The 24,953-nt window shown below is 41.4% G+C and overlaps 1 protein-coding gene across 5 annotated transcripts in view; it reads left to right on the top strand.

Moving 5' to 3' along the window:
• TENM4 (teneurin transmembrane protein 4) overlaps positions 1-24,953 on the top strand; it is a 1,563,960-nt gene that overhangs the window by 1,196,415 nt on the left and 342,592 nt on the right. For all 5 annotated transcript variants that reach the window (XM_032099028.1, XM_032099031.1, XM_032099030.1 and 2 more), the window contains 2 exons: positions 19,856-20,144; positions 24,586-24,855. In XM_032099028.1, coding sequence (XP_031954919.1) covers positions 19,922-20,144; positions 24,586-24,855 — 493 coding nt within the window. In that variant the 5' untranslated portion in view covers positions 19,856-19,921. The remainder of the gene's footprint in view (positions 1-19,855; positions 20,145-24,585; positions 24,856-24,953) is intronic.

The raw sequence follows: 24,953 nt of genomic DNA, 5'->3' as shown, positions 1-24,953 counted from the left end.
AAGTTGCCCAGTCCTCTGCTGTCAAACTGGTATCTTTCTAGAGAAGTAAAACATACATCTGACAGTTTGTCTTGAGTCTACATATTAAATGAGGCCTGAAAAGCAATACAGATAAAAAAAAAAGTCTGACAATCCAGCCCTGTTTAATTTAAAAGACAGTTAAAGAAAATGGCTTACTAGATGTATTTAGAAGGAGCACATGAAATATCCACTCCTGAGTTCATTGAAGTATCTGCATATTTGAATACACTTAACTAGGAAGGAAAAAAGACAAGACAAGGCAAGGGAAGAAAAGAGGAATTTTAGCTGTTAAGCCTGCAAGTTTGGGATGAAAACATGCTCTCCAGTGGATAATGCTTACTCAGCAGTGACAGAAAAGCATAAACATCTCAAAGTTGAAACTGGCCTAACTACAAGACTTAGGCTCGGTCTCGACTGGGAAACAGAAGATCTCTGTTCAGTCCCTGGTTCTGCTGCCAGCTGAGGCATCCAGTGTTTCACCACGTGGGCATGTCTCTCAATTTTCTTCCTCTTTACCTCTGCTTCCCCAGCTGCAACTGGAGTTCTGCTCCACAACACATCTGTGCTCATTTCATAGACGTGTTTAATGACTAAGACCATTTTATTCGTCACAAACAGCTCAACAAGTAAATGTCTATTACTAATGAGTGCTTAGTCCTTTAATATTCTACCTTCCTGTTTACCTTGGTGTGATATCCACATCTGAGAACCACAAAATTATTGAAAACAAATGGAAATAAGTAGAAAGGGCTTAGCCAGAAAACAAGCCAGTCCTTTTTATCGTGATGGATAGGCAGGAGTGTGGGTCATTGCTACAAATAGCACCACTTAGCTGCCTGTGCTTCAGCCAGGGCCAGGGCATTTGACCTGCCTTGCCACACTTTCTATCATCTTGTGAGTCATAATTAATTCACGTGATGGATGGTGCTTTGCAGGTGTCAAGCAAAGTCACAGCTCTGGCCTTCAGAGAGACTCCACCTCTCTGTCAACCATCCTGAAGATAAACAGCAAGATAAATGCTGCTGGGGTAGGTGGCCTTGGTCTGGTTAGGGCTCTGGTAAGTGTTTTTTCGTAGAAAAACGTACAAAGAGCCCAGGCTTTGATACATTTGTTGGTATGCCACTCCAGTACTAGCTTACTCAGTTTCCATTGAAAAAATCATCGAAGCCTAGAATGGTTTAGTTTGGAAGGGATCTTTTAAAGGCCATCTAGTCCAACCCCCCTGCCAAGATCAGGGACATCTTCAACTTGATCAGGTTGGTCAGACCTGTTTAATGTTTTCGGGGATGGGGCGTCTGCCACCTCTCTGGGCAGCCTGTGCCAGTGTCTCCCCACACTCATTTTAAGAGACTTCTTGCATATATCTAGTCTGAATTGACCCTCTTTTAAATCTCTTTTTAGTTTAAAATCATTAACCCTTTTCCAAGCTCAGCAAAACCTGCTGTCTGTCCCTTCTGTAATGTGTAATTCCTAGGTAGTTCAAGATAATGTTGGGAATTCAGCTCGGAGGCAGGCTTTCAGAATCAGGCCACCAAGGTGCTCTGAACAGTCATCACTCTGCCTTTCTGTCCTGTGGCTCTGAGAGAAAGCTTTTGTTTCCTTGTGTGGTTTTTTTTTCCTTGTGTGTTTTTTCTGAGAAGACTCATGTCTGACCAGTGTTGGCAAAAAGGCCATTTCTCCAAATATGGCAGGATTAACGTGGTCTGTCTCCTGCTGGATTCCACGTGCTCATGGGCTTCAAAATCAATTGTTCATAATGTACCTTATTAAGGTGAACACTTGAAGGGAGAGAGGGGAGAAGGGAGAGAGAGAAAGAGAGAAGACATCTGTTTCAGAGCGAAATGAAATCATAGCTGCAGGCAGGCATGGGAAAGATCAAGGGATGCTTTTAAAATATTAACAAAATTGCAAAGCAATCCCTAGGGGTGCTTTAGGAATATTTGATTTGACGACAATGCAGTTGCAATTCGTTCTTTGCCAAGAGCTGGGAAAGAGACCATTCACGTCCAGTAATCCCCCTGCAAATGGCATCTTTCTTTCTTAACCACCCCTTCATTATTGTTCACATTGTTTGGTGATTTGCAGAGCTTCACGTAATAGCTAAAAATGAGAGATTAGAATTTGGAGGGCAAGCTGGCAGCATTTCCTCTCTGGCTGGTGTTGCCTTCACTCCCAGACAACCTGTTCTAAATGATATCTTCTCCATCAATGGGTTTCTAATGAAATACCAATTTCATTTAATTTGCTTTTTTTCTCTTGAAAGAAAAAAAAAGGAAGAAAGAAAGAAATTATATTCAATGCTGAGAAAAGTTACACTTCTCAACAATCTCTGGAGGAAGAGGAAGGAGCAGGGTTTTCCTTAAAAAAACAAACCCAAGGTCCCAATTATTGTTACACTTGAGCCTGCCAGCTGTGAGACTACCAACACGCAGCTCTTTCAAGCTCTGGAATGCATGTAAAGCAATACTAGAGTGGGTTTAAGAACAGGATATCACACTTACTTCAGGGCTTGCATAATTAACTTATAATCATAAGAGGAAGAACATTTTCTTTTACAAAAGGATCTGAAAACTACTGTAAATATGGAGGTACCTATTTCATTACAGTTTGGCAAGATGCAGTTTTGTCTCTGCTTCTGCTAGTAAATGAAACAATACCAAGGAGTTATTATTTATATTATTGAATAGCAGCTAAACAGAAATTAATAGAGGTTCCTAGCAAGGTTTTGACCTGGGCATACAATTTTTGAGCACAGCTAAGGCATCAGCATAGGCCAGGAACCAGTCCCAAATGCAGAAGACTACATCACCCTGCTTTGGATCCTAGGAGGGTTTTTTATATAGATGAAGGCTTCTCCATGCCAGTTGGCCTCACTTCCAGGGTATAGTCCCCAGACAGTTATTTACGGTAATAAAATATTTAATTTACTAGTGTAGATATCTCCTTTGTGTCTTGGATTTCAGATGAGCTGAGTTCCCAGAATAGATGGGTCAAAAATCTGGTTGAGGACCAATAGGTTATTAGCATTCCTGTTTGGCAGTAAATGTAACCATCAAAGACATTTACAGCTTTGGTTGCTGTCTGCTTGTTCGTTTGCTTGAGGGTTTGTGGGGGGGGGGGGGGGTAAATTTTAGATACATTTTTTTCCAAACTTACAAATTACTGAGACTATTTCTTATGTCTTAGTGTAATGATTTAATTTCAGCTTCAGCCTATATAAAACCCTGGGCCAACTGGAAATCTGCTATAGTTCTTATACCAGTTTATAATAAACACAGGGCAGAAAAAGGGTGGGAGGTGTCAGCTAAGGAAGGGACAGAGAGAGATCTGTTAATAATATTGACATAATTAATGCACTGCTTAAGCACTCTCCCTGGAGTGCTTCTCTTTCTGCAGTCCCATGGGAGAAACCGTTGGGCTCAAGGTAGGGATCTCAGCCGCTGCCTCTGCCCCTTTCCCACTGCATTTACTTCTTTTCCAAAATTCTGGTATCAGATAGGTGATCTACACCTTCCCTCTTCCTTCCCCCATGGAACAGCGGCCCCCTCTGACACAGATAAGCTAATTTGAGCTGAAAAGCATGAAGTAAGAAAGCCACAGGCATGTTTGCCTTAGGCCAGGATCTTGACAGTGTCTGTCTGTGATCCTATCGCCCCTTCCCTGTACATTTATGCCGAGCCCTCATGTTGAGAGCAGCTCTGCACAGCAGCATAAAATCAGGAGCTTAAAATATGCTCAAGCCCAGCTGCTCTTCTGCCCTTGTCACAGCAGAGACAGTGGAATGGAAGGTGGAAGGAGGCTCATGCTTCCATCCTCATGCTAGCCCAGTTTATGCAAAGTTAATAAATAGGTATGTAATGCCAGGCTTTACACTAATGAGTCTCCAGGTTAGGTACATTTATTTATTGCTTCTGCCCTTACAAGACCATTAACCTCTAGAAGCAAGGGTGATGTGGAAAACCAGTCTGGAAGGGAAATACTCCATGTCACAACAAGTACAGCCAGATCACCTCTTGCCACACCCCTGGGCGTCAATCACATAATGTGCTTTCAGAGCAGCAGCTGCCTGGTCCTCAGCAGGGCAAGATGAGCACTTGATGCAACTTCTTGCTCCTGATTTACCATCCGAGGAAGTGCCAAAGCAGGCACTGACTGATATTAGAGTTGGCTGCAGACGACAGCCCCTAGACCACATGCTCCTACTATGAATGGTGCCCTTCCATTGTCACTTCTGCATGTGACTTTGGCATGTTCCTTCCCAGCTCTTCTTCAGAGGCAACTACTTAAGAAACAATCCTCTCCAAATCTAGGACGTAGGACCTCTGCTTGTTCCCATTAACCATATAATTACACAGAGAATGTTGTTTGCTCATTGGCTCTGGTCCAAGCCAACGTACAGGCAATAAACAATGCCAGGGCAGGAGGTAAAACACTTGTGAATAAGATTGCCACTTGCAGCTCCTTGCTTTGATGCTGTACTCATCCCTGCTTACACACATCCTTCCTCAAATTACCATTTGTAGCGTAACACAAGCTCAGCTTAGCTGAGAAAGTTCAGCTATGGGCTTCTCCTCCACATTCCAGGAGTAGCTGAGGAATGAGGGAGGGAAAAAGGCACTTAAGATCCTCCAGTTTGGCAAAAATCTTCATACCGTCTGTCCAGATGTTGCAACATCTGGGTGTGCAGGGCAGACAGGAGTTACGGTGCAATCTTGAATAGGACAGCAGGATGACACAGACATGGGACCTGCCTTTACCCTAAACACGGCATTACCGTCTTTCATAAATCCTTCCTCAGGCTGTAGCTTTGGCTAGCAGCAGATTTCGGCTGCCCTACACCCAGTCCCACCACGCAGCAGTGGAAATCAGATTGGATCCCTGGATCCCTGGTCTGCAAAAAAACCCCACTTCTGATTTATTTTCATTTCTGCAAGCATTTTATACCAGATGCAAGTCACACAGATGCTAGTATTATCTCAAGGAAGATGTGCATGGGTAAAAATGGCCAGCCAGGGTGAGATAGGGAAGAGGTCTTTGCCTTAATATTTTTGTCTGTGCAAACATTTGTCGGCCTTGGAAGACTGTGAGGTACACAAGCCTTGTGGTGCTAAGGACTACTCCAAAGCAGTAACAGGAAAAGAAACTAAAATCCAGTTTCCCATTGCAGGGAAACTGGGAAAAACATATTTGAGAGAGGAAGGTCATAGAGATGGGAGAAAAAAATTTCTCTTGATTATATTTATTCCCTGACTAGAGCCCAATCAACTGACCTGCAGATTTGGCTTTTTATAAGATTGTCATCACCATCACCTTCTAGCGGAAGGTGTCCCTGCCCATGGCAGCGGGGCTGGAACTGGATAATCTTTAAGGTCCCTTCCAGCCCAAACCATTCTATGGGTTTATGATATCTAAGTGTCTTAACATTATCTCTTCGCAGAGGAGGTAGTTGAATGTTCTTCAGTTTATATCACAGCACCATTCCCCCAGCACATTTGAGACAAAGCAGCTGAAGATACTGAGGCCAGGTGGGAGAAGAAGCCAAGGAGCATGGATCATCCTCTGTATTTCCCTAAGAGCAAACCAGATTTTTAAAAGAATCACATATTTCACCCCCTTTCACTTTTAATTACTGTTTGCAGGGTGCAACTCCCAGCAGCAGGCCCTTGTGTCCATGCCAGCATAGAGGGGCAAGGGTCACATTTACAAAGCCAGATGCTCCAAGGAAGCTGCCACTGAAATATTTCCATTGGCACTAATGGCAGTTGAGTGAGCTGCAAAAAGCCTGGTGTGTGTTCCCCACCTTTAGCTTCATTGTGGGTGTTTGCCTCCAGCCTGCTGTGCCTATCAAGGATGGGGAGAGGCATTTTCTCTTTCATTTCCATTCCCATTAATACAGTTGTATTTTGTGAGGTGTTTGTTTACATGAGCCTTCTCGGTTCTCTCCTCTCAGGGGAGCCATTAATTTATCTGCTTTGCTTTTCATCAACAGGAGTTGACAGAGGGAGTTATGGGTTAACTGCTCTGTTTAGAGCGAGTGGCAGGTGCTGGTATCACTCAAACTAAATGAAAATATAAATATCTCTTTACCTACCCAAGAAATCAGCTTAAAAACCCCAGTGTTTAGGTTCAACCTGTTTGTAAGCCTAATGACCCAACTCGGCACTAAACGTGTTTATTGACAGCTTGAAGGCTGGACTGATCCAGACCCTAGCTACATATAATTATGGAAAGAAAATTTTTAAAATGACTTAATTATAAAAGGCACTATGCTTATTATGCCAGAATGGAGCCTAATTTTGGAGAAAAACCTCCTCCATCAAACCCAGGCCCCCTCAAGGGTCCATGGGGGCAAGGTCACAGGTTACATCTGAAAAAATTGCCAATGTGCTTTCTTACATGTTTCTTCATAGTTTCATTTTGGCTCACCCTGAGAAGGAGATTTTCAAAAGACTCCAATTTCTTAATTTCATTCTTTTTTGTCCTCAGCACTAACACTTTTGGAGACTGAAATATGATGCAGTGCTGCCCGTACCATAAAAGTGAACGTTAAAAGGTTTTGTGCAGAGAGCTGAGCTTATAAAGCCCCATTTTACTCTGAGCGAAATGAATGGAAAATCCTTCCATGTAATTTAAAGGACTTTGGATCGGATGCACAGTTCGCAGAAGCCATGGTGGTGTAAAACTCAATGCCAGTCAGAAGATGACACAACAGATTCACTCCTCATTGGTCAGAAATATGGGGAGAAAACTAGTGATTTGTGGAATATCTTGAGATATAGCTTATACACAGCATGATTTACAAAGCAAAAAGCTACAAAGTAGTAAGAAAGTTGTTGGGTTTTTTTAACATTCATTTTTCCTACATGGGATACCAACAGTTGCTACAAATAAAAGGAGAGGGGAAATAAAGGGAAGAAAAGGAAAGAAAAACAAGGAAGTGAAGGGAGGAAAAAGATGCTGGCTGCATGTAAGTGGTTTGCTTACATCAGTTTTCTACTCCTCATGAAAAGTGTGGTAAAGATGTGGCAGAGAGAATCAAGTCTCAAAAGAAATTCCAATTAAGGGCAGAGAAACTTTGCTCTGTAAGCAAGGAGGAGGAATAGATGAGCTGTGGACGTGGATCAAGGGGTTTCAGCGAGGCAGCTTCCATGAAGCAGCAGCAGCTCTCCTGTCAAGAAACGGAGCAATACCATGTCTCAGAGTCACAAAATGTACACCTGCCCATGGATGGTTGGGGCTAGAGCTGGAAAAGATGTACTAGAAGGGTTATTAGAAACCCCCAGTTCTATTGCTTGAAAACTGGTTAGAAATACAGATTTTTAGGTCAGGCAAGTTATAGCATGCATGACCTGGAGTGGAAACAGCTCCATCTGCCAATGTAGATGATAGAAAAGAGTATCCCAATCTGTTTTCCTTTGCACCCCAGTGTATTGCCTCTTGGCTGAGCCCTGCATCTAATTGTGAAATGCCCCTATAAAACCAGATTGATAATAATCTAGCTCAATTAAAGTTGGGGTAGGCTACAAAAATAAAAAGGTAAGTATTTGGCAGATAAGGGCTCTTTTTCTTTTAATTTCCAGACGATTTTCCTGATCTGCTTATGGTGTGGTTTTATGAACAGCTGCATCAGTATCCCCAGGGAGGCAGGAAGCAGCAGGATGGCTGAGCCCTAGCAGGAGGGAACATCTCAAGCAGGGTTTGTCATCAGAAACATTGAAACGGGGAACCATTCCTCTACTGAGGTTGACATTTTCAAACCCAGGAGCCTGAACTCTGGTGAAAACAAGCTTATGTTTAAAGGATTCTTGGCAATTGGATTTCCTGCAGATTTCTGCATCCAACAGATGCAAGCATTGATCCAGCTTCACTTGGGCAATGATATGTACAATGAGACATTTGGCTTCAGGAGTGTATGACTGAGGATGTTGCTGTCTCTTCTGTCTCCATCTGTACTGCTTCCTTTACAGACATAATTGCTAATAAATTAACATTTGTATACTGCCTTTAAAATCATGAGCTTAAATATAAGTTTTTATTAGCTCATATCCTGGCAAAATATTTCTTTCATGCAAATTACTTTTTGTAATTGAATTATCCCTTGCAATTTTTAAAACTTACAAAATGGTTGGACCTCTGCTATTTATCATTCTTCTCTGAAAGAGTTTGCCAGGGTAGGAAGGAAATTGGTAGAAAATTTATTGCAAAAAAGTAGATAAGCATTTTACTTTAGGGTTCTTTTATGTCCACGATTCCAATGAGCCTAATAATCTTTGCAAATCATTAGCATGTTATAGCCCAGAATCCATCCTGAAACTGTATGATCTCACCTCATAAGTTTCTTTTTAGACTCTTAGACTCTCTTGAACATCTTCTTAATAGTGATATGTCTCATAAATTATTTATTGAAATGACATGCTTAAAAGCATCAAAAAAAAGACCTTTTACTCGGCTGTGAAACAGCTGAGAATGGTTATATCTGTTTTTCATAAAATGAGCCCAAAAGGTTAAATGCCTTGTCCAGGACCACACAATAAATTACTGGTACAGCAGGGCATAAGAGAAGCTGGTGCTGTTTCCCAGAATCTTGCTTCTCAGCAGTAGACATGTCTCTTCATCTCAGGCACTGTTGCATGGCCCAAAATGAAGATGGTTTACTTGCTGCTGAAACCTATGGCCTCCATCTCCTAAATTCTCTGTTCTTTTGACATTGGTGGAGCTGGCAACACTGGTGCTTTGGGTGGGCTTTTTTTTTTTTTTTAAATCATTTTCCAGAATATAGGCCTTACAGAGATAGACAGTCATCTGTGACTTCAAATGAAACACTCATGATTCAGAGATAGCCACTGAAAAAGACTCCATGAGTTTTCCCAAATGTGATCTGATAGGCCTCAGCCAAATGATGGAGCCTGTTACTGAGTTTGGCTTTATTGTCTTTTACTTCCTAAGGCATGCAAAAGATTGTGTGTGTTGCATCTATTTGAAACAAATAGTAATAATTAACATTTATATAGCACTTTCGGCTTTTAAGCACTGTGCAAACACTAATTACTCTTGGTTTAGTGTAAACTAATGTAATCCCACTCTGTTTTGCAATCTATTTGCATCTTTTGTTGACTGAGAGCTGGTTCAATTACTTCTAATCTTTGGTCTAGCTAGTCATTAAAGGTATGACTAAGGAGAGCCATTTACATCTTCAATTGCTTTCTCCCCTCCCCATCTCCTTCATTTGCTTTTTCCTTTTCTTCCCACAGTGTCTTTTTGCTGAATATTCGTTAAGCTGGATTCCTAAGCATGGCAGCAAAGCTTTTCTTCAGCAAATGAATGGGCCTTTCCCCTCATTTTGTTAAGTGTTATAAAAACTTGTTCTTATAAGAAAGATTTAATAAGTCATTCTGTTTTGCCACGGAAAGTCAAATACAAGACATTTTCCTGTGGCAAACTAGAAGATTCTTCTCTTAGTCGCTAAGCTAGTTGTCTTAATACCAACAATGAAGAATTTATTTTTCAGTTTGGACTTGGATAAACGACTTAATCTCTTACCTTTTATCAACTGAAAGATGATTGGCTTTCATGAATACTGGCACAGAATCCAAGAGCTCCAGTAAATAGACTTCTGAAGTGCAATCAGGAGCTGGGGTTTGTGTAGTCTGTGCCATTGACTTCCTGTATTATTTGGTCAGGTCACCTCCTTTCTGCCAATCTGTTCTGCCTATAATGTAGGAGAGACAAAAATGTACTTCCTTGAAGGCTAAATCAGTAAGAAATATGAGGTTTTGCCATGTGTTAAAAAGAAAAAAGAAAAGTAAAAATAAGCCCTGCTGTTACTCTGGCATCTTTGGACAAGTAGAAAAGCAGCATTTTGCAAGAATAGAATAAATGCAATGCTTGATATTTTCACCTGAGCAATAGTATCAGTTATCATTACCTTATTAAGATCCCTCCTTAATGCACCTTTCAGTGCATTTGTACATCTGGAAGAGTGTATTGATGTCTGGTTTGGAAGGTCATTGAATCATAGAATCATTGAAGGGTTGGGGTTGGAAGGGACCTTAAAGATCATCTAATGACCAGGGACATCTTCCACTGAACCAGGTGTCTCAAAGCCCCAGCCTAGCCTTGAACACTGCCAGGGATAGGGCATGCATGGCTGCTCCGGCAATCCGTGCTAGTGCCTCACCACCCTCAGAGGGAAGAATTTATCTCTAATACCTAATCTAATCCTACCCTCCGTCAGTCCGAAGTCATTCCCCCTTGTCCTGTCACTCCATGCCCTTCTCAAATTACCCTCTCCAGCTCTCTTGTAGACTCTTTGAGCACGGGAAGGTGCTGTAAGGTCTCCCTAGAGCCTTTTTCTCCATAACCCTGTACATGCAGTGCTAAGCTGCAACCCAGCAATCAGGTTTAAATCCTCTTGCATGTGCTTTAAATCTCTTCTTGGAGGTGATACCCCTCCTTGTTATTCCAGTGAAGGGGCCCTTTGTTTCAGAAAAAAACCCAAGCACTTTCTATTTCTAATTTACTATTTTTACCTCTCTATTTTTTTCCCCGTAGGCATTTTACCTAAGAAAAATACACTTCCTACTGCATAAGCTTATTGTCATTGAAAGTGAAGCTCTGGACACAGTAGGGGTTACACTGATTAATCAATCCCTAGCATCTCTCAATGCACTCTGATTATCTCACAGAGAAGTCCTAAAATAAATAAATTAATGGGCCCTTGCAGTCTTTTTTACAGATAATTCGTATTTTAATAAAGTTTGTTTGAAGTTCAACCCTCCAGGGAATTTTATCAGAACAGGAAAACAGGTTGGTTTCTCCCCCTGCTGAAGGAAGGCAAGGAGAGATTACCCAGTACCACAACATCTGTGACAAGAGCAGGGACATTTTTACACATGATATTGTAGTAAGACAAGGACGGGTTGGCCTTGCTAGTAATCCTTCAGGAGTTTTCTATGTTAGTTACTTGAATTCAAGTAACTGGATAAGGTAGTTGCCTTTGCCTGCGGAAGAGGGATAATATATTTTTCCTGTGCTGGGAGTCCTGCCTGATTAGGTGAGAGCTACCCTCTGCTGCAGGAAGTTTTCCATAATATTTTTTCTGTGGAGTGTCTATATAATTAGTCTTAATAAACATACATATACAAAATAAAATCTGTCCCTAGCAATACTTTTTGAGCATAATTCTGAGTATATTCCTCCAAATTCAGTTGACTCTATGGCATTCCCTGCTATTCAATGGCAGTGTTGAAAGCCAGTGCTGGCCAAAACTATTACTCTATTGTTTTCACAGTCAAGCCAATGAGAAAAAGGAGGACAAATTCAGATCTTGCAAGTTTTGCACTACAGGTGTCCTTCAATTCAAGCTGTCACCCTGTGAGCTGCTCAGACCCCAGGCTGTATCTGAAAGGCGTGGAACAGAAGATGCTCTGAACTCTGTTTCAAACCGCAGGTGCACACAGACGTGATGTGTTTACTGAGGAATATGGATACGGGGTGGTGGCTGCAGGCAGAAAAGGCAGACATGCTTTCTTTCCTAAAAGAGTCCCAGCCTCCAGTCAGCTCTTTTCAGAAATAATGTGTAATAGCAAAAAGATACATCTGAGAGTGAGTGTGAGTCCAAGGCCTCTTTTCTTATGGAAAAGGCTGAGGGCTCATGAATATTCTCATGGAAGACACAACTGTAGACAGTGACTTTAAATGAGACAAGCACTTCTTCTACAATCACACTGGGGGACTGCATACAGGATGTTGCAAAGGCCCAAAGTATTTAAGAGTGAAATGGGATTAGGCAAACTCTCAGAGGACAGGTTCGTGAGGGACTGTCAAACCCAGTGGGCCTGCAAAGAAATTTGCTGAAGTGCATAGAGAGGAAGGACCAACCTTGATTCTTAAATCACCATTCACAACTACTGTCCACTTCTTCTCTTCCAAACTGACTGCATCCAATCCATGCAGGGGTAATACAGATGGATAGTTTCCTTGTTCAATTTATTGACACAGAAGCAGGGATACAGAGCTAGTGTATTTAAGCATGGGACTTCACATACCTAATTGTGGAATAAAAAGGTTGAGTGGCACAAGGTGTGCATGGAAATTGTCTTGGGATTCTTGCTACATTTTCATATGGGTCACAACATAATTACAAAAGCCTCCTGTAGACCACAACAGAACACTGAGAATTAGACACAAAGCTTACCCAGGAGTGGGTACAAGGCTTAACATCCTGAAGTGAGCCCTGTACCAGCCTTTTCTTATTGTCTAAGAGATGAGACACTGGCACAGGGTGCCCAGGGGAACTATAGATGCCCCCATCCCTGCAAGTGTTCACAGACAGTTTGGAAAGGGTTTTGAGCAACCTGGTCTAGTGAAAGGTGTCCCTGTCCATGGCAGGAAACTAAAACTAGGTGATCTTTAAGGTCCCTTGCAATGCAAAGCCACCTTCTTTGTTGTCATAGAATCCATTCCACAGTTCTATGACTAGAAACTATCAAATAAATTTTTTTTGTTAAAAAAAAAAAAAAAAAGACAAGAAACGAAGCAAGCAAAAACCAAAACCCAGGCTATGTTTTTCTTTTCTGGAAGAAAAAGGAAAAGTTCTCCCAAATGGATTGAAAAAGGCTGCACCAAGAGCTTTCACCTAGGATGCTTGAGACACATTCAAAACTTCAACCTGTCTGACTTAGATTAAGGACACAAATTTTAGCTTCCTGTATCCCAGGTAAGAGCCCAAATTAGCAAAAGGTGGGTGATGGAGAAAGAATGGGAATGCTTTCAGTGACTACCTGCATTTTATGTCACCAGTTCTTTGTCACTCTGAGATTTGCTGATAAATGGGCTGGTTTCACATGGGGTTTGGATGTGTGGCACATCATACACCCAAACCTTGAGTCTGACATAGAGAGTTAGGAAAAATTTGCAGGCTGAACATAAAACAGTGTACATGGTCAGGCTGTCCCTTTTGGCATTTATTATTTAAATGCCTTTATGTATTGTCTATTAAACTGAGGTTCTGAGGAAAACCCACTTCATCCAAGAATAGCTAATAGACTCATAATGAGAATTTCAATATAAAGCTAAGATTTTTTCCAAAGTAATTCCCATTTTGGCATAAGCCAGAGTAGTGTTCTGATGACTGCAACTGCAAACTACTTATACTTGTCAAAAATTATTCAAAAGAATTTTTAACTTTGGGCCCTAAAATCTTCTGCTAGCACAGGTTAAAGGCTCCAGCCCATGACAGAAGACTTAGGGGGTTGCAAACTAGAAATAATTGAGATAATTGCATTCCAGCCTCCTTCATGTTTTCCTACCACTACTGTTTCAAGCTTTCCTAGGCCTCCAGCTAATGCAGTTTTAGATTTATTCATGAAAAGGTCACAAAACACATCTTTTGGACAAGGCATTACCAACTGCCTAGCAAGTCCCTTACCAGTAAAAGAAAGGCTTAGTGGTTGAGACCAGAAAAGGGAGGTTTTGTTACTTTCTTTGAGTACTGGGTTGATGCCAAGCAGTATTAATTCAACTCTTCATTCTCCTCTCTTGTGCCTGCTTCTTTCCTAAGTCTTTGCCAAAAATGTGAGGATGTTATACCTATAGCTTAATTTATTTCCTACAAAGACCTCAAGGGATTTGAACCTCTGCTATAAATCTGAAGCTTAAAGTTTAATAAAAAACACAGGAATCCTTTATGTTATAGAAGAATCTCCCAGAAACCTGGTAAATGGCATCACACTGTTTAAGCCACAGTAGTGTATTTGCTAAGATCAGATCATTGCTGACTCTGATCACCAGGCAATACAAATTTGATTTGAACAACCCCTGACTACATGCCTAAGTATTTGCTGAATGCATCAGAGCATTCACCACTACATTTATGCCAGGTTCGTGCTTTAGATGAGGTGGAATGGGAGGCAATATCTCAGACAATTCTTGACAAATGAAAATGACCAAATAAGATTTCTCAAGTTCAACATATTTTGTAAAGAAGGCCAGGTCTTTTCAAGGTCATGCTGGATGGGGCTCTAAACAACCTGAACTAGTGCATGGCATCCCTGCCTATGGCAGGGGGGTTGGAACTAGGTGATCTTTAAAGTTGCCTCCAACCCAAGCCTTTCCGTGAGCCTATGAAAACAGAATAAGGAGCCTTCAACCAGGCATTTGTATCCTCATGGAAGTGTGGCGGGACTGTCACAGTGGACTGCATTCTTTCAAATATGATGTAAAATACCAGGTGATGACTTAAATTGGTGTGGGATATTATGAAGCACAGACACAAAGTCATTTAATCACCTGAACTCACAGCTTCTTTGTTTGCAGCTTAGGATCCTGAGTTGGAGCTAATTTCCCAAATAACATTGCTGGTCTGCCCCCAGTATCTGTTAGTGTCTTTGAGAAGATTAATATACAAGGTGAAAATCTGTCTCACTTTTGACTCTGATGGGGTTTTCGTCATTCACCATGGGATTTCACTGGTCAGACACAACTGCAATTGTCCATGCTCCACAGTCCTTCTGGCTGAAGGACACTATCAAACATGAAAGAGCATCTTGTTAATAATACCTTAGGTTCTTGCTACTGTTCTCCAGCAAAGATTTCAGGCATGCATTAATTATTCTACTATGCTTATGTGACTTGCTTCTCAAAAAAATCCAGGACTCAATATCAGACAGCCTTGGAGATCAAGCTGCTGCCCTCAGTTGTGTTGTTTTCTTCTTGTACCACCTTAAGCAATTCACTTTGACTTCCTGTGGCTCATCTCTTCCTCTATAAAGTGAAGGAAAGGATACTTGCTCACTTCTTACCAGCTTTAGGTCTTAGTTAATGATTCGATTTGTGGAGCCCAAAGGAGGGAATATAAAATTAAGCTTGCTGCTCAGCATCCTATGGCTGTGCTCATTCTACAAAGGGCAGCAGCAATGAAAAATAGGGAAAAATATTGCCCTAAGCAGCGAAATGAGGTCGAGTTCAAGAAGACAAAAAGCATGCCCTAGCAAGTAAGATGATGCCATTTCTGCATAGGCAGTTTTGCAGAGGAAAACAAATGACCGTGAGCAGTAGTCCTTTTTCTTCCTTCAGCACAAAGCTGGAGGTGGAATCAACCCACCAGAGCTCATGCTCATGTTTTCCTGCAGTCAAGATATTTCACTCTTCCTGCTCTCTCATCATCCTGTTGCCATAAGTATATGGGAAGTACATAAAGCTATCTCTACTGTTTAAAACCTCACATTTTGACAGAAAATTGGATGATATGACATGCTGCCTCCCAGAACAGGCACTGTCTATCACCTTGCTGCTAATCTCTGTGATTAGTGACCTGCAACGTAAGTCAGCTATCAAAGACCACCTGTCCTTTTTGCTGTGAGCACCTCCTAGCATATCACTTTGTGGTGTCACACTCCCTTGTCTGGTTTTTGATTGATGCAAGTTTGTCTTTTGAGCAGTGACTCAGAAAATAAATCATCCCCCTTGCCATTCATTGAGTGCAATTCTGCAGCACAAAGCCGGTGTGGTTAATCAAAGCTCCAAAGAGCAACAAAAACCAACAGAACTGAGAATGAGGAGGAGAGGTATAAAGGATAAAACATCATAAAAAGGATTATTTGGGAGCCAACCAAAGCAAATCAAAATAAAAAGAGCTGCAAATAAGCATTGTGTTTGCTGTACTACTGCACCAGAACCAGAAAGCTGATTTTTTTGTTCTGCTCCCTGACATGTAGGCAAGGATGTGAGAAGAGTCCCACGCCTCTGAAAAATATAACTATATCAAAGAACCTGATTTTATAGGCTTTTATGAGTAAGTAACCCTTTCTGGGCTCAGTGGGATTTTTCTGAGTAGAATAAGTAAAGACAGAAGGATGTTTCTGCTGTGAATTGTAGTCCAGACCAGTTTGTGGTCCAGCTGGGATTGCATACACAGAGGACTGCCAAAAATAAGAATGGCTATTGCAACTAATTGGCCTCAAAATAAAAAAAAAGGTGAAATTTTATGTTATGCAGACAGCAGTATGATGAAAGAATCAAACAGAACTAGAAACAACATTGCATTATAGGACAAGAAAGCCCTTTCCAAATATAAATGATTCAGAGCAAGGGGGTTTTGTGCTTTTATGGAGGGAAAAGGAACACAGAGATGGAAAGGTCCATTTTAGAAAGCTTGGTTTTTTACATCCGGTCCAGCAAGTTTATGGAAGCTTTTAAAATTATGAGGAGCAATCATGAGCTAAAGATGGAAAGAAACTGGTGGTTGAGTATGTAACTGAGATGAGTGTGATTCTTTGTATTCGTCATGTGCAAGAGAAGTCAGGAAAAATGTGAGGTGTTGATGGCACTGATGAAATCATAGCAAAAGTAAAATCTAGACACAAGGAGTAGCAGATAAAAAATAATTATCTATCTCAGAAAAACTATGAGGCAAACTCTCTGACAACACAACTCCACTGAAAGTAAGGTATCTAAACCATCTGGGAATTGGGTCATAAAACTGAGATGACAAGAACTGCATGTCCATGGAGAGGTGCTGGAAACTTACTTAAGTCAGGTAAATGCAACAGTTCGGTCTTTAGAAATAACTCTTAAAAAAATCTTCATTATGTTTTACGGAGGTAACCTTTCTATTTGGAAAGTCAAGCCAAGTTGTGAAGGAGAGAGAAATAAAAAGTTGGGAAGAGTTAAATTTATAAAGACATGAATGAGTTGGGAATAGAAACACTGTTACAGAGGAATGTGCATATGGATAGTGCAAATTTACAGGGCTATTTTTGATGAACTGTAGGAGAATTTTCAGTTTTTCAGCACCTTTCCTTACAAAAAGAAAACCCTTCATCTGGTGGGAATTCAGTCAATTTCCTCATGTTTTTTTGTCATTTCCTAAGTTGCAAGGTTACTAATGGTAATTACAGACCCTGTTTGTACCTTGTGGCTCCAGCAGTGCAGAAAGGTTTTCTTGGCACATGTGCCTCTCCCGCTAGAGCATTTTAAATGACCAGCCCTAGGCAGGAATTGTTACAATGCTCAGGAGCAGATAGAAGCCACCTTTCTTCATTTCCTTCTTAGCGAGTAACCACTTCTCACTCACATTCTGCTATCTCCATCCACCATAACAATAAACCACAATTTCAGTGTTAGTTACAGCAGTTCTCAATACAGGGCTTTTGTGAAGGAGTCTGTTGTAAGGTGTTTTATTCAAAAGTATAACAAACCTGCTCCTTCTAATGTTTTCGAACAGGGATGCTATAAAGGAGGCAAACAGATTCAATAACAAGTGCAAAAAAAGTCACAATTTCTCAAGCCAAAAAAAGCTTTTTTTAAAAAAAATGGGAGATGACAGTGCACTGAAAGGCAATCAGATGCTCTATTTCTTTTATCTCTTTTCAGTGTGAAAGCACCAATATGTTTGATTCAATGCAAAAAAACCTATCTACCAGTATTTGGTAGATCTCTTACATGCTGCTGTTGTTCCTTAGCACAACACAATCTCCTTCACTATTGCTTCTATGTTCAGGCCTAGTTTTGTACCCTTACTCTGCAATACATTTAACATGTGTCAGTTTTGGCCGATGAGTAATCCTATTTGCATTCACTGTATTGCATTTACATGAATGAATTAAAGTCAGAGAGTTCAGTGGATTTAAAAACACGTTTAAAATCAAAGTGGGGCTCAAATCCCTGCGGATGACTTAGGTAAAACTCGTTATAAGACACTCCTCCTTTCCCCTCTCCCCATCCTCCCTTAGTGTTCAATACTTTCTATGCATTCTGCTGACAAACAGAAAATATGAACTTTCTGGTCTGCCACCATCTCTGGAATAGACTGGGAGACAATGGATTTTTTTTTTTTATTATAGTAGTATCTTAATTTCCAGGAAGAATGCAACAGAAACCATATAAGATGTTGGAACTGGGCTCTGTCATTGGAAGTTGGTTTTGGAAGCTAAAGGGACAAAACCCAGTGAGCAGTTTTAGCACAATCAGAATTGCAGAAATATGAGTGTGTCATGGTTTAACCCCACAAGAGTCCCAAGAGTGTAATCCTGCTCTTCTTTGCCCAGCTGCCAGTTTATCTCACAGCCCTCCTGCAGTTCTTGCTTCCTCCTGCAGTCTCTCTTCAACTGCAGTAGTTTTTAGTTGTGCTTGTGCCTTACAGCTTTTCAAGTATGGAATTAATAATAAAATGTTGGCTTCCAGCTTCAGTATTAGTATTATGATTTGTAGGTTATCAGAACCTGTGCTGAGAGTCTTCCATCCTTCACACACTGAGTTTTATAACCCACAAATGCTGCGTTACATCACATCCCTTTAAACTGACCTACAAAGCTCACAGCACATCCATCCTCAACTACTGCACCACAGCTGTGTGAGGGCAGGTGTAGATTAGATATCTGGAATAAATTCTTTACTGTGAGGGTGGTGAGGCAGTGGCACAGGTTCCCCAGAGAAGCTGTGGATGCCCCATCCCTGGAAGTGTTCAAGGCCTGATTGGATGGGGCTTGGAGCAATCTGGTCTGGTGGAATGTGTCCCTGCCCATGGCAGGGGATTTCAAGGTTCCTTCCAACCCCAACTATTCTAGCATTCTGTTACTCTCTGAAATCCAGGGCACAGCATCTGAAGCAAGGCCAGGGTCTGAGTCATGGAGGAGTAACATTTCATTAGTACATTCAGGGTTTAGCCTTTCAAGAAAGAAATGCCAACAGAATGTGATTCAGTCTCTCCCATACATTTCCATATGTATTTGCTATGAAAAAGACCAAGAACTGATAGGTTCTTTCTGAACCTTTTGCTTTCTGTTTTTTAAATGCTGATGGTAAACAACAGTATCCTGGGGTGGCGTTTAGAGACTCGACTTCTGTTCTTTAGCAGTCAAGAGGACTCGGTTTCTGAGAAGCTCAGCCCACAATTAGAGATCTTCCATATTTGGTTTGTGGATTTTATTATTTTTCCTACTAACCCAGTTTAGATATTTAAAAATATATTTTATCATCACAATGCAGGCCACTGCCTTTATTTTTTCTGTGACTTCTGCCACATTTAATAAACTTGAAATAAAAATACCATTTATTAATTATTTTGACAAAAATACTTTTAATACGTTTTATTCCTGATATCTGCTTTCTCTGTGTGCAGATATGTATGCTTGCATAGCAGTGCACATATACATTGGTTTTCCACAGAAATAAATCCCAGGCCATGTTGTTACATGAAGCAGAACACTATCATTTATTTACACTTTCTCAGCTCTGCTTAAGTTCTAATATATTTCCAGCTGACTTAAGATGACCCCTCTGAAAAGGAAGACGTTTTTATTCAATTTCCATCCATATTTCACTCCTTCATTCTTCCTTTCTCCATCTCCCTTCCCACTTGCCTTCTTACACTGTCTCAGTCTTTTTTTCATATGTTCTAACCTAATGATCTATGAAAACACTTTTTAACTGCAGGACAGCATTTTTCCAAAGTCCTCCAGTTGCCCAAACAGAGGCATTTCAGTGTTACCTGATGTCCCAGAGATTAGGTGACTGATGAATACGTGCGTCCTGGAGGTGCCTGAATCACTTCCCATGGAAAGAAGACCCACAATATCACAATCAGTTTCAAATTCTCAAGTGCATGCCCAGTTCAGACAGATGCAGGTTGCTGCGTGTATGTGTCCTGTTAGCAGTGGCAATTATTAAATGAGTTACATGTAATTGAGACTTCCTTTTTATTGGTAATTGTTCTAAGAAGGTTTTTCTGCAATCCATTAAGTAACATCCCTTTTCTTCAGTGCAAGAATGTACAAAGAAGGCTAATTAGCCGTTGAATGACCAAAGGCATGAATTTTTTTATTCTCTCTTTCAGGTTATTGCAATCTGACCATCACACGGACGTCATTATTTTAATGTTGAGTACTCAGACAAGGGTGCCATGGATGTAAAAGAAAGGAAACCGTATCGATCTTTGACTCGGCGCCGCGACACTGAGCGCCGCTACACCAGCTCTTCAGCCGAGAGTGAGGACAGCAAGGCACCCCAGAAGTCCTACAGCTCCAGCGAGACCCTGAAGGCTTATGATCAAGACTCCAGGCTGACCTACAGCAATCGGGTCAAAGACATGGTGCACCAGGAGGCTGATGAGTTCTGCCGAGCAGGTGGGTGCTTTTCAGCAGATGCAGCTGTAAGCAGCCTGAGGGAATCAGCTGAGAGCTGGAGCTGGGTGGGAGGCTACCATTGAAAGACTCCAAGGACAAAAGCAAGATTTAAGGAGAGCAGCAGGGATCATTTTCACTGTATTGCACAGACACTGTGTGCAGCCCAGTGTCTTTAAGTGGCATACCCATACCCCATGTTCATTAGCATTTACACATTTTCTATGTCTTAGTCATTCTGTCTCCAGCAGCACTTCGCCTCTTCCCACCATGAGACTAGACCCCTTGTGCATGTGCAGTACAGTACTGACGTGGCATGGAAAGTTCCTGCCTGCTCAGGAGACCTTTCACCATGCCATGTGTCTGCTCTGTCATGCTGAGGCAGAAGGCAATGAGGGGAGAGTGTCACTGTCCACACTATCCATCTGGTCTCCAGCAAAACCCAAGAACCCTGGAAGAAAGGAGGCAACTGAGCTCCAGATGGGATGAAGCCTCTTGGCATTGCACATGGCCTTTTGGTTTGCCTTGGGGACATGCTCCAATATTAGAGGAGTTAGGAACCACTTCAGGACTTAAAGGAGCACATTTATTGAATCTGGGTCACAGTATCTGTGAAGATGAGGAATTTCAAGAGTCATCATGGACTCCACAGTTCTAACAGATTCCAGATATTCTCTTTTTTATTGCTACCCTGAAGTCAGCACAGTTATATTTTCACTGCTGTTGTTGCCTACATGAGATAGATTTCTGACCCCTACTAGAAGACTCATCTTCATTTTTTTGTTGAGATATAGTTCAGATTCCAACCAGGACTTCACATAAATTGTTTTTAGAAGTCCTACAAGGAAAGTATAAAATGGCAAAGTGAGTCAAATAGAGTAGGCTGCATTCCAGAAAATGAACATAAATTAGCCGACCCAGAGTACTCTGAGCACATCCTCTGCAATGTAGAGAAGCTGATTCCCCAAACCAAAGGCATATAATTGCACTCATTAAACTTGGGGGCTGCTTAATTTCACTCCTCAAAAATCATGCACTTGTGGTTTTGGTGCAAGACTCATCTTCAAGGCACACACAAGCAAAATGATTTGCAGAAGTATTTTTGTCCATATGGCTTTGGTGTTTGAGTTTCAGGATAGCTGCAACAGGCAATAATCAACAAAAAGGCCAATAGTTGTTGTAAGTAATACTGTGACATCATAAAAGCAGTTTCCCTCTTAGCAACTCTGAAGTACTTCATCCCCTCTAAGGAATGTATGACATTATAAAGAAAAGGAAACTTTTTAGGTCATTGCATTTGCTTACTTCATACAATTTATTCACCATGCAGGATAGATGTGAATTAGTCCAGGTCAGCGGTTTTCAACTTGGAGGTCCATGAGGCCATGCAGGTCTGCAGACTTCTAAGAAGCCCACAGAAGATTACTTTTCTTGAAAACCCAGTCTATTGACAGGGAGTGTAAATTTTCTATACACAAGTTCATACTTCCCTAGGAAAATTTTGGAGGGTACTAGGAAATAGTAAAAATGACTGGTCTAAGTTGCTGAAATTAATTGAGAAGTTAAGATTAACCACGTCAGAGCACCAGTCCTGATTCTGATATAACCATCACAGATGGCTTAATTTAAAGCTTTCTCCCACTTTATCCTGAGGGTCCCAAAACTGGCCTGAAGAGTGTTAACAAAAATCCCAGACTTTCTGTGCCACATTTTCCACTGGCAGCAAGCCATGAATGGACCTCACTTTGTGATGCTGCTTGGCTTCAGGCCAACCGAAACCAAGCCTTATTAGCCTGCTTGACATCAACAAGGCAAAGTGAATTTCTCTCCTGCATTGGTTTGGAAGGCAGAGGAGGGAAACATTTCAAATTGACCAAATAAATTCAGTAAATAAACAAGTCAGCATTTAAATGGTTTTAGCTAGAGTGAGTGTCAGCAAATGTGCAAGTCAGCACAGGAGAAAATAGACCAGATCTGAATTAAAAAGTCTTGGATATTTATTATCTTCCTTTTATTGACTTGAGTTCTTCCAGCTTAAAAGGCAACAGTGAACATAGAATATGAAAATCAATGCATCTGCTGCTGTTTATTGCAAATAAATTTGATTTTCAGTTAATTGTAGCAGTCATTTTTCGTAATTTATGAGCTGCTGTTACTGGGGAACATCGGTCATGCTGCACATTGATGTGCCTGATGATGCTGAGTGTGGCATGTTTCAGAGGAAGGTGGAATTCGCCATCAGTGACTCAAACACGCAAGGAAAACCAAAAGATGTTTTTAAGTACTCCACAAGGGATGGTTTAAAAACCCATGGCCTTACACATAAGTCAAAACTAGAAGAGAAGAGCAAGGTCTCTGGGGAGATACTGCTTCCTAGCATTTATAACTTACGACAATTTTATTTGCCTCCTCTTACCATGGGACTGTAGAGGACAGTCTCTCAAACCACTTTGCAGTCATGTTAAATGGATTACTTTGCCACAAGTGTGCATTGTGCTTCCCAAGCAAGGCCCTAGGGTTGGACAGAGGTGTGAGCCCCAAGCAATCTTTTCTGTCCACTCTGTCTGAAAGCTTTAATCTTGTTTGGTCAATTAAAAAGGTGTGAAGTTCATGAATGCTTTATGTAGTTTGAGTGTTGTCAGCTGCAGATCCGTAAGCAGCCGAACCAGAGTTATTTTCTCCTGCCATCAAACAGTTTCTTCTCTGAGCTATACATGAAAATGTTGTCCGGTCCCATTATTCACCTTGCATTTGATTGTCTCCTCTCTGTTCACTATTGGCTGTAAAGTCAACTGAATGAAAAAAATAGCACCTACTTTTGGCCAGCTGTCATCTGGTGCATGTGTGTCTAATATGAGAGACCTTCCCCAAGCAGCAGGGCTCAAGGACAAGCTAGGGTGCTCCCACAAATGTGAAACCATACTCTGGAAAAGTAGAAATCTGACTATTTCTACTGGATATGCATTTTCCACCATGTGATATTTGACATCAACAAATAGAAATGTGAGAAGAGCCACACGATTGTGGGGTCTTGAGAAAGGAGAAAATGATAATTCAGCTTTGGATACAACTTTGAGGTCCAGACTTGATGAACAGATTTCAATAATGAGTAGATATGAATTTCAGTGTTCAAAGGAAGGTTTGTGCCCGGAATTTCCTGGAGATCTTGCTTTCAGATTTATCTCATTGAAATATGCCTGAGCTGCAAACACTGCTCAGTTCCTTCATCCATTCAAGGCATAGCATAACAGAAGCAGGGGTGCATTGAGCTGTGTAAATGCACTGTGCAGCTAAAGGCACTCATGGGTGGCCAAAATCTTTTCAATACATATAATAAAAATATAAATATAAAATATATAAAAAATATATATGTAAGAAAAATAAATGCATGCATTAATAAATAAAGGTGGAGTAAAATTGCTCTCCCCAGCCTCTTTGTAGAACTTTCCAAACAAAGTGTGCTAATATTTGGAGCCATCAATTCAGTCTGATTTTGAAGCTCTGCAGGTAACTAGATATGAAGTCAGGAGTCACTTTTCAGGTTGTATTTTTAGTCAGCTAAACAATTGCATCTATTTGCAGCCAAATAACCTCTGCTGTGACTCTATCAGAATGAATAGCTAAACTGAGTCAAGGTGTGAGTGGTCAGCAAGGGGAAAGTGAAATCGCCAAAGGAAATTTAAATCCCCAGCATGTAATTTCCGGGATTTCAATGGGCAGAACTCTCTCAAATTGCCTGTTGTAGGGAAGTTGTCAGGTGTATGGTAGGACTTTTGATCATTGCACGCCTCATTTTGCTTTTCTCACAAGAAGATTACTTTTTGCCTCTCCTAAAGAATTGCACCGTTTCTACATCCATTTTTGCTTTCAAATTTAATGATTTCACTGAACATGCCCCAAGTTTTTGTCAGGTTCCAGAAGCAGGATTCCAGCCACTTTTCAGTCTTGGCATATTTGAAAAGAGGCTGTCGTGAGGTGGGGACTAGTCTCTCCTCCCAAGTAGAAAGAAATAGGACAACAGGAAATGGCCTCAAGTGACACCAGGGGACGATGAGACTGGATATTAGGAAAAATTTCTTCACTGAAAGAGTGGTCAAGGATTGGAACAGGCTGCCTACAGAAGTGGAGGAATCACCATCTCTGGAATTGTTATGAAAAAAAGTGTAGATGAGGTGCTTACAGACATTGTCTCGTGGTGGGCTTGGAAGTGCTGAGTAATGGTTGGACTTGAGAATCTTAAAACCTTAATGATTCTATGATCCTGTGGTCTCAGTCTCACACTGAGCAAGACCACAGAAGAGGGGTATCTTTGGTATGATGTTGCTGTGTGTTACAGTGACACTGCTGTGCCCCACATGAAGGTAGAGGATGAACGCTTCTGCTCTTGTGCTAGATGGCACTGTGCCCTATTAAAGAATAACCAGGCCAATGTGTTTTCTCACAGGAGCCAACTTCTCTTTGCGAGAACTGGGACTTGAAGATGTGACACCCACACACGGGACTTTGTACCGGACTGACATCGGGCTGCCTCACTGTGGCTACTCCATCAGTGCCGGCTCAGATGCCGACACGGAAGCAGACGTGGTCTTGTCACCTGAGCACCCAGTGAGGCTCTGGGGACGCAACACCAAGTCCGGACGCAGCTCCTGCTTGTCAAGCCGGGCCAACTCCAACCTCACCCTCACCGACACAGAGCATGAGAATACTGAAACTGGTAAGTGGTGACAGCGCATGCATTGTCGGCCTCGAGCTCTACCAGGAATGACTCTTCTTACTACTCCACCTCAATCTTCCTTAGGTCTTGTGCTGGGG

This window comes from Corvus moneduloides, chromosome 2 (genome assembly GCF_009650955.1).
Source record: "Corvus moneduloides isolate bCorMon1 chromosome 2, bCorMon1.pri, whole genome shotgun sequence".
Lineage (NCBI taxonomy): Eukaryota > Metazoa > Chordata > Aves > Passeriformes > Corvidae > Corvus > Corvus moneduloides.
The sequence above is the reverse complement of the archived record's forward strand: the minus strand, read 5'-3'. Positions and strand labels throughout refer to the sequence as shown.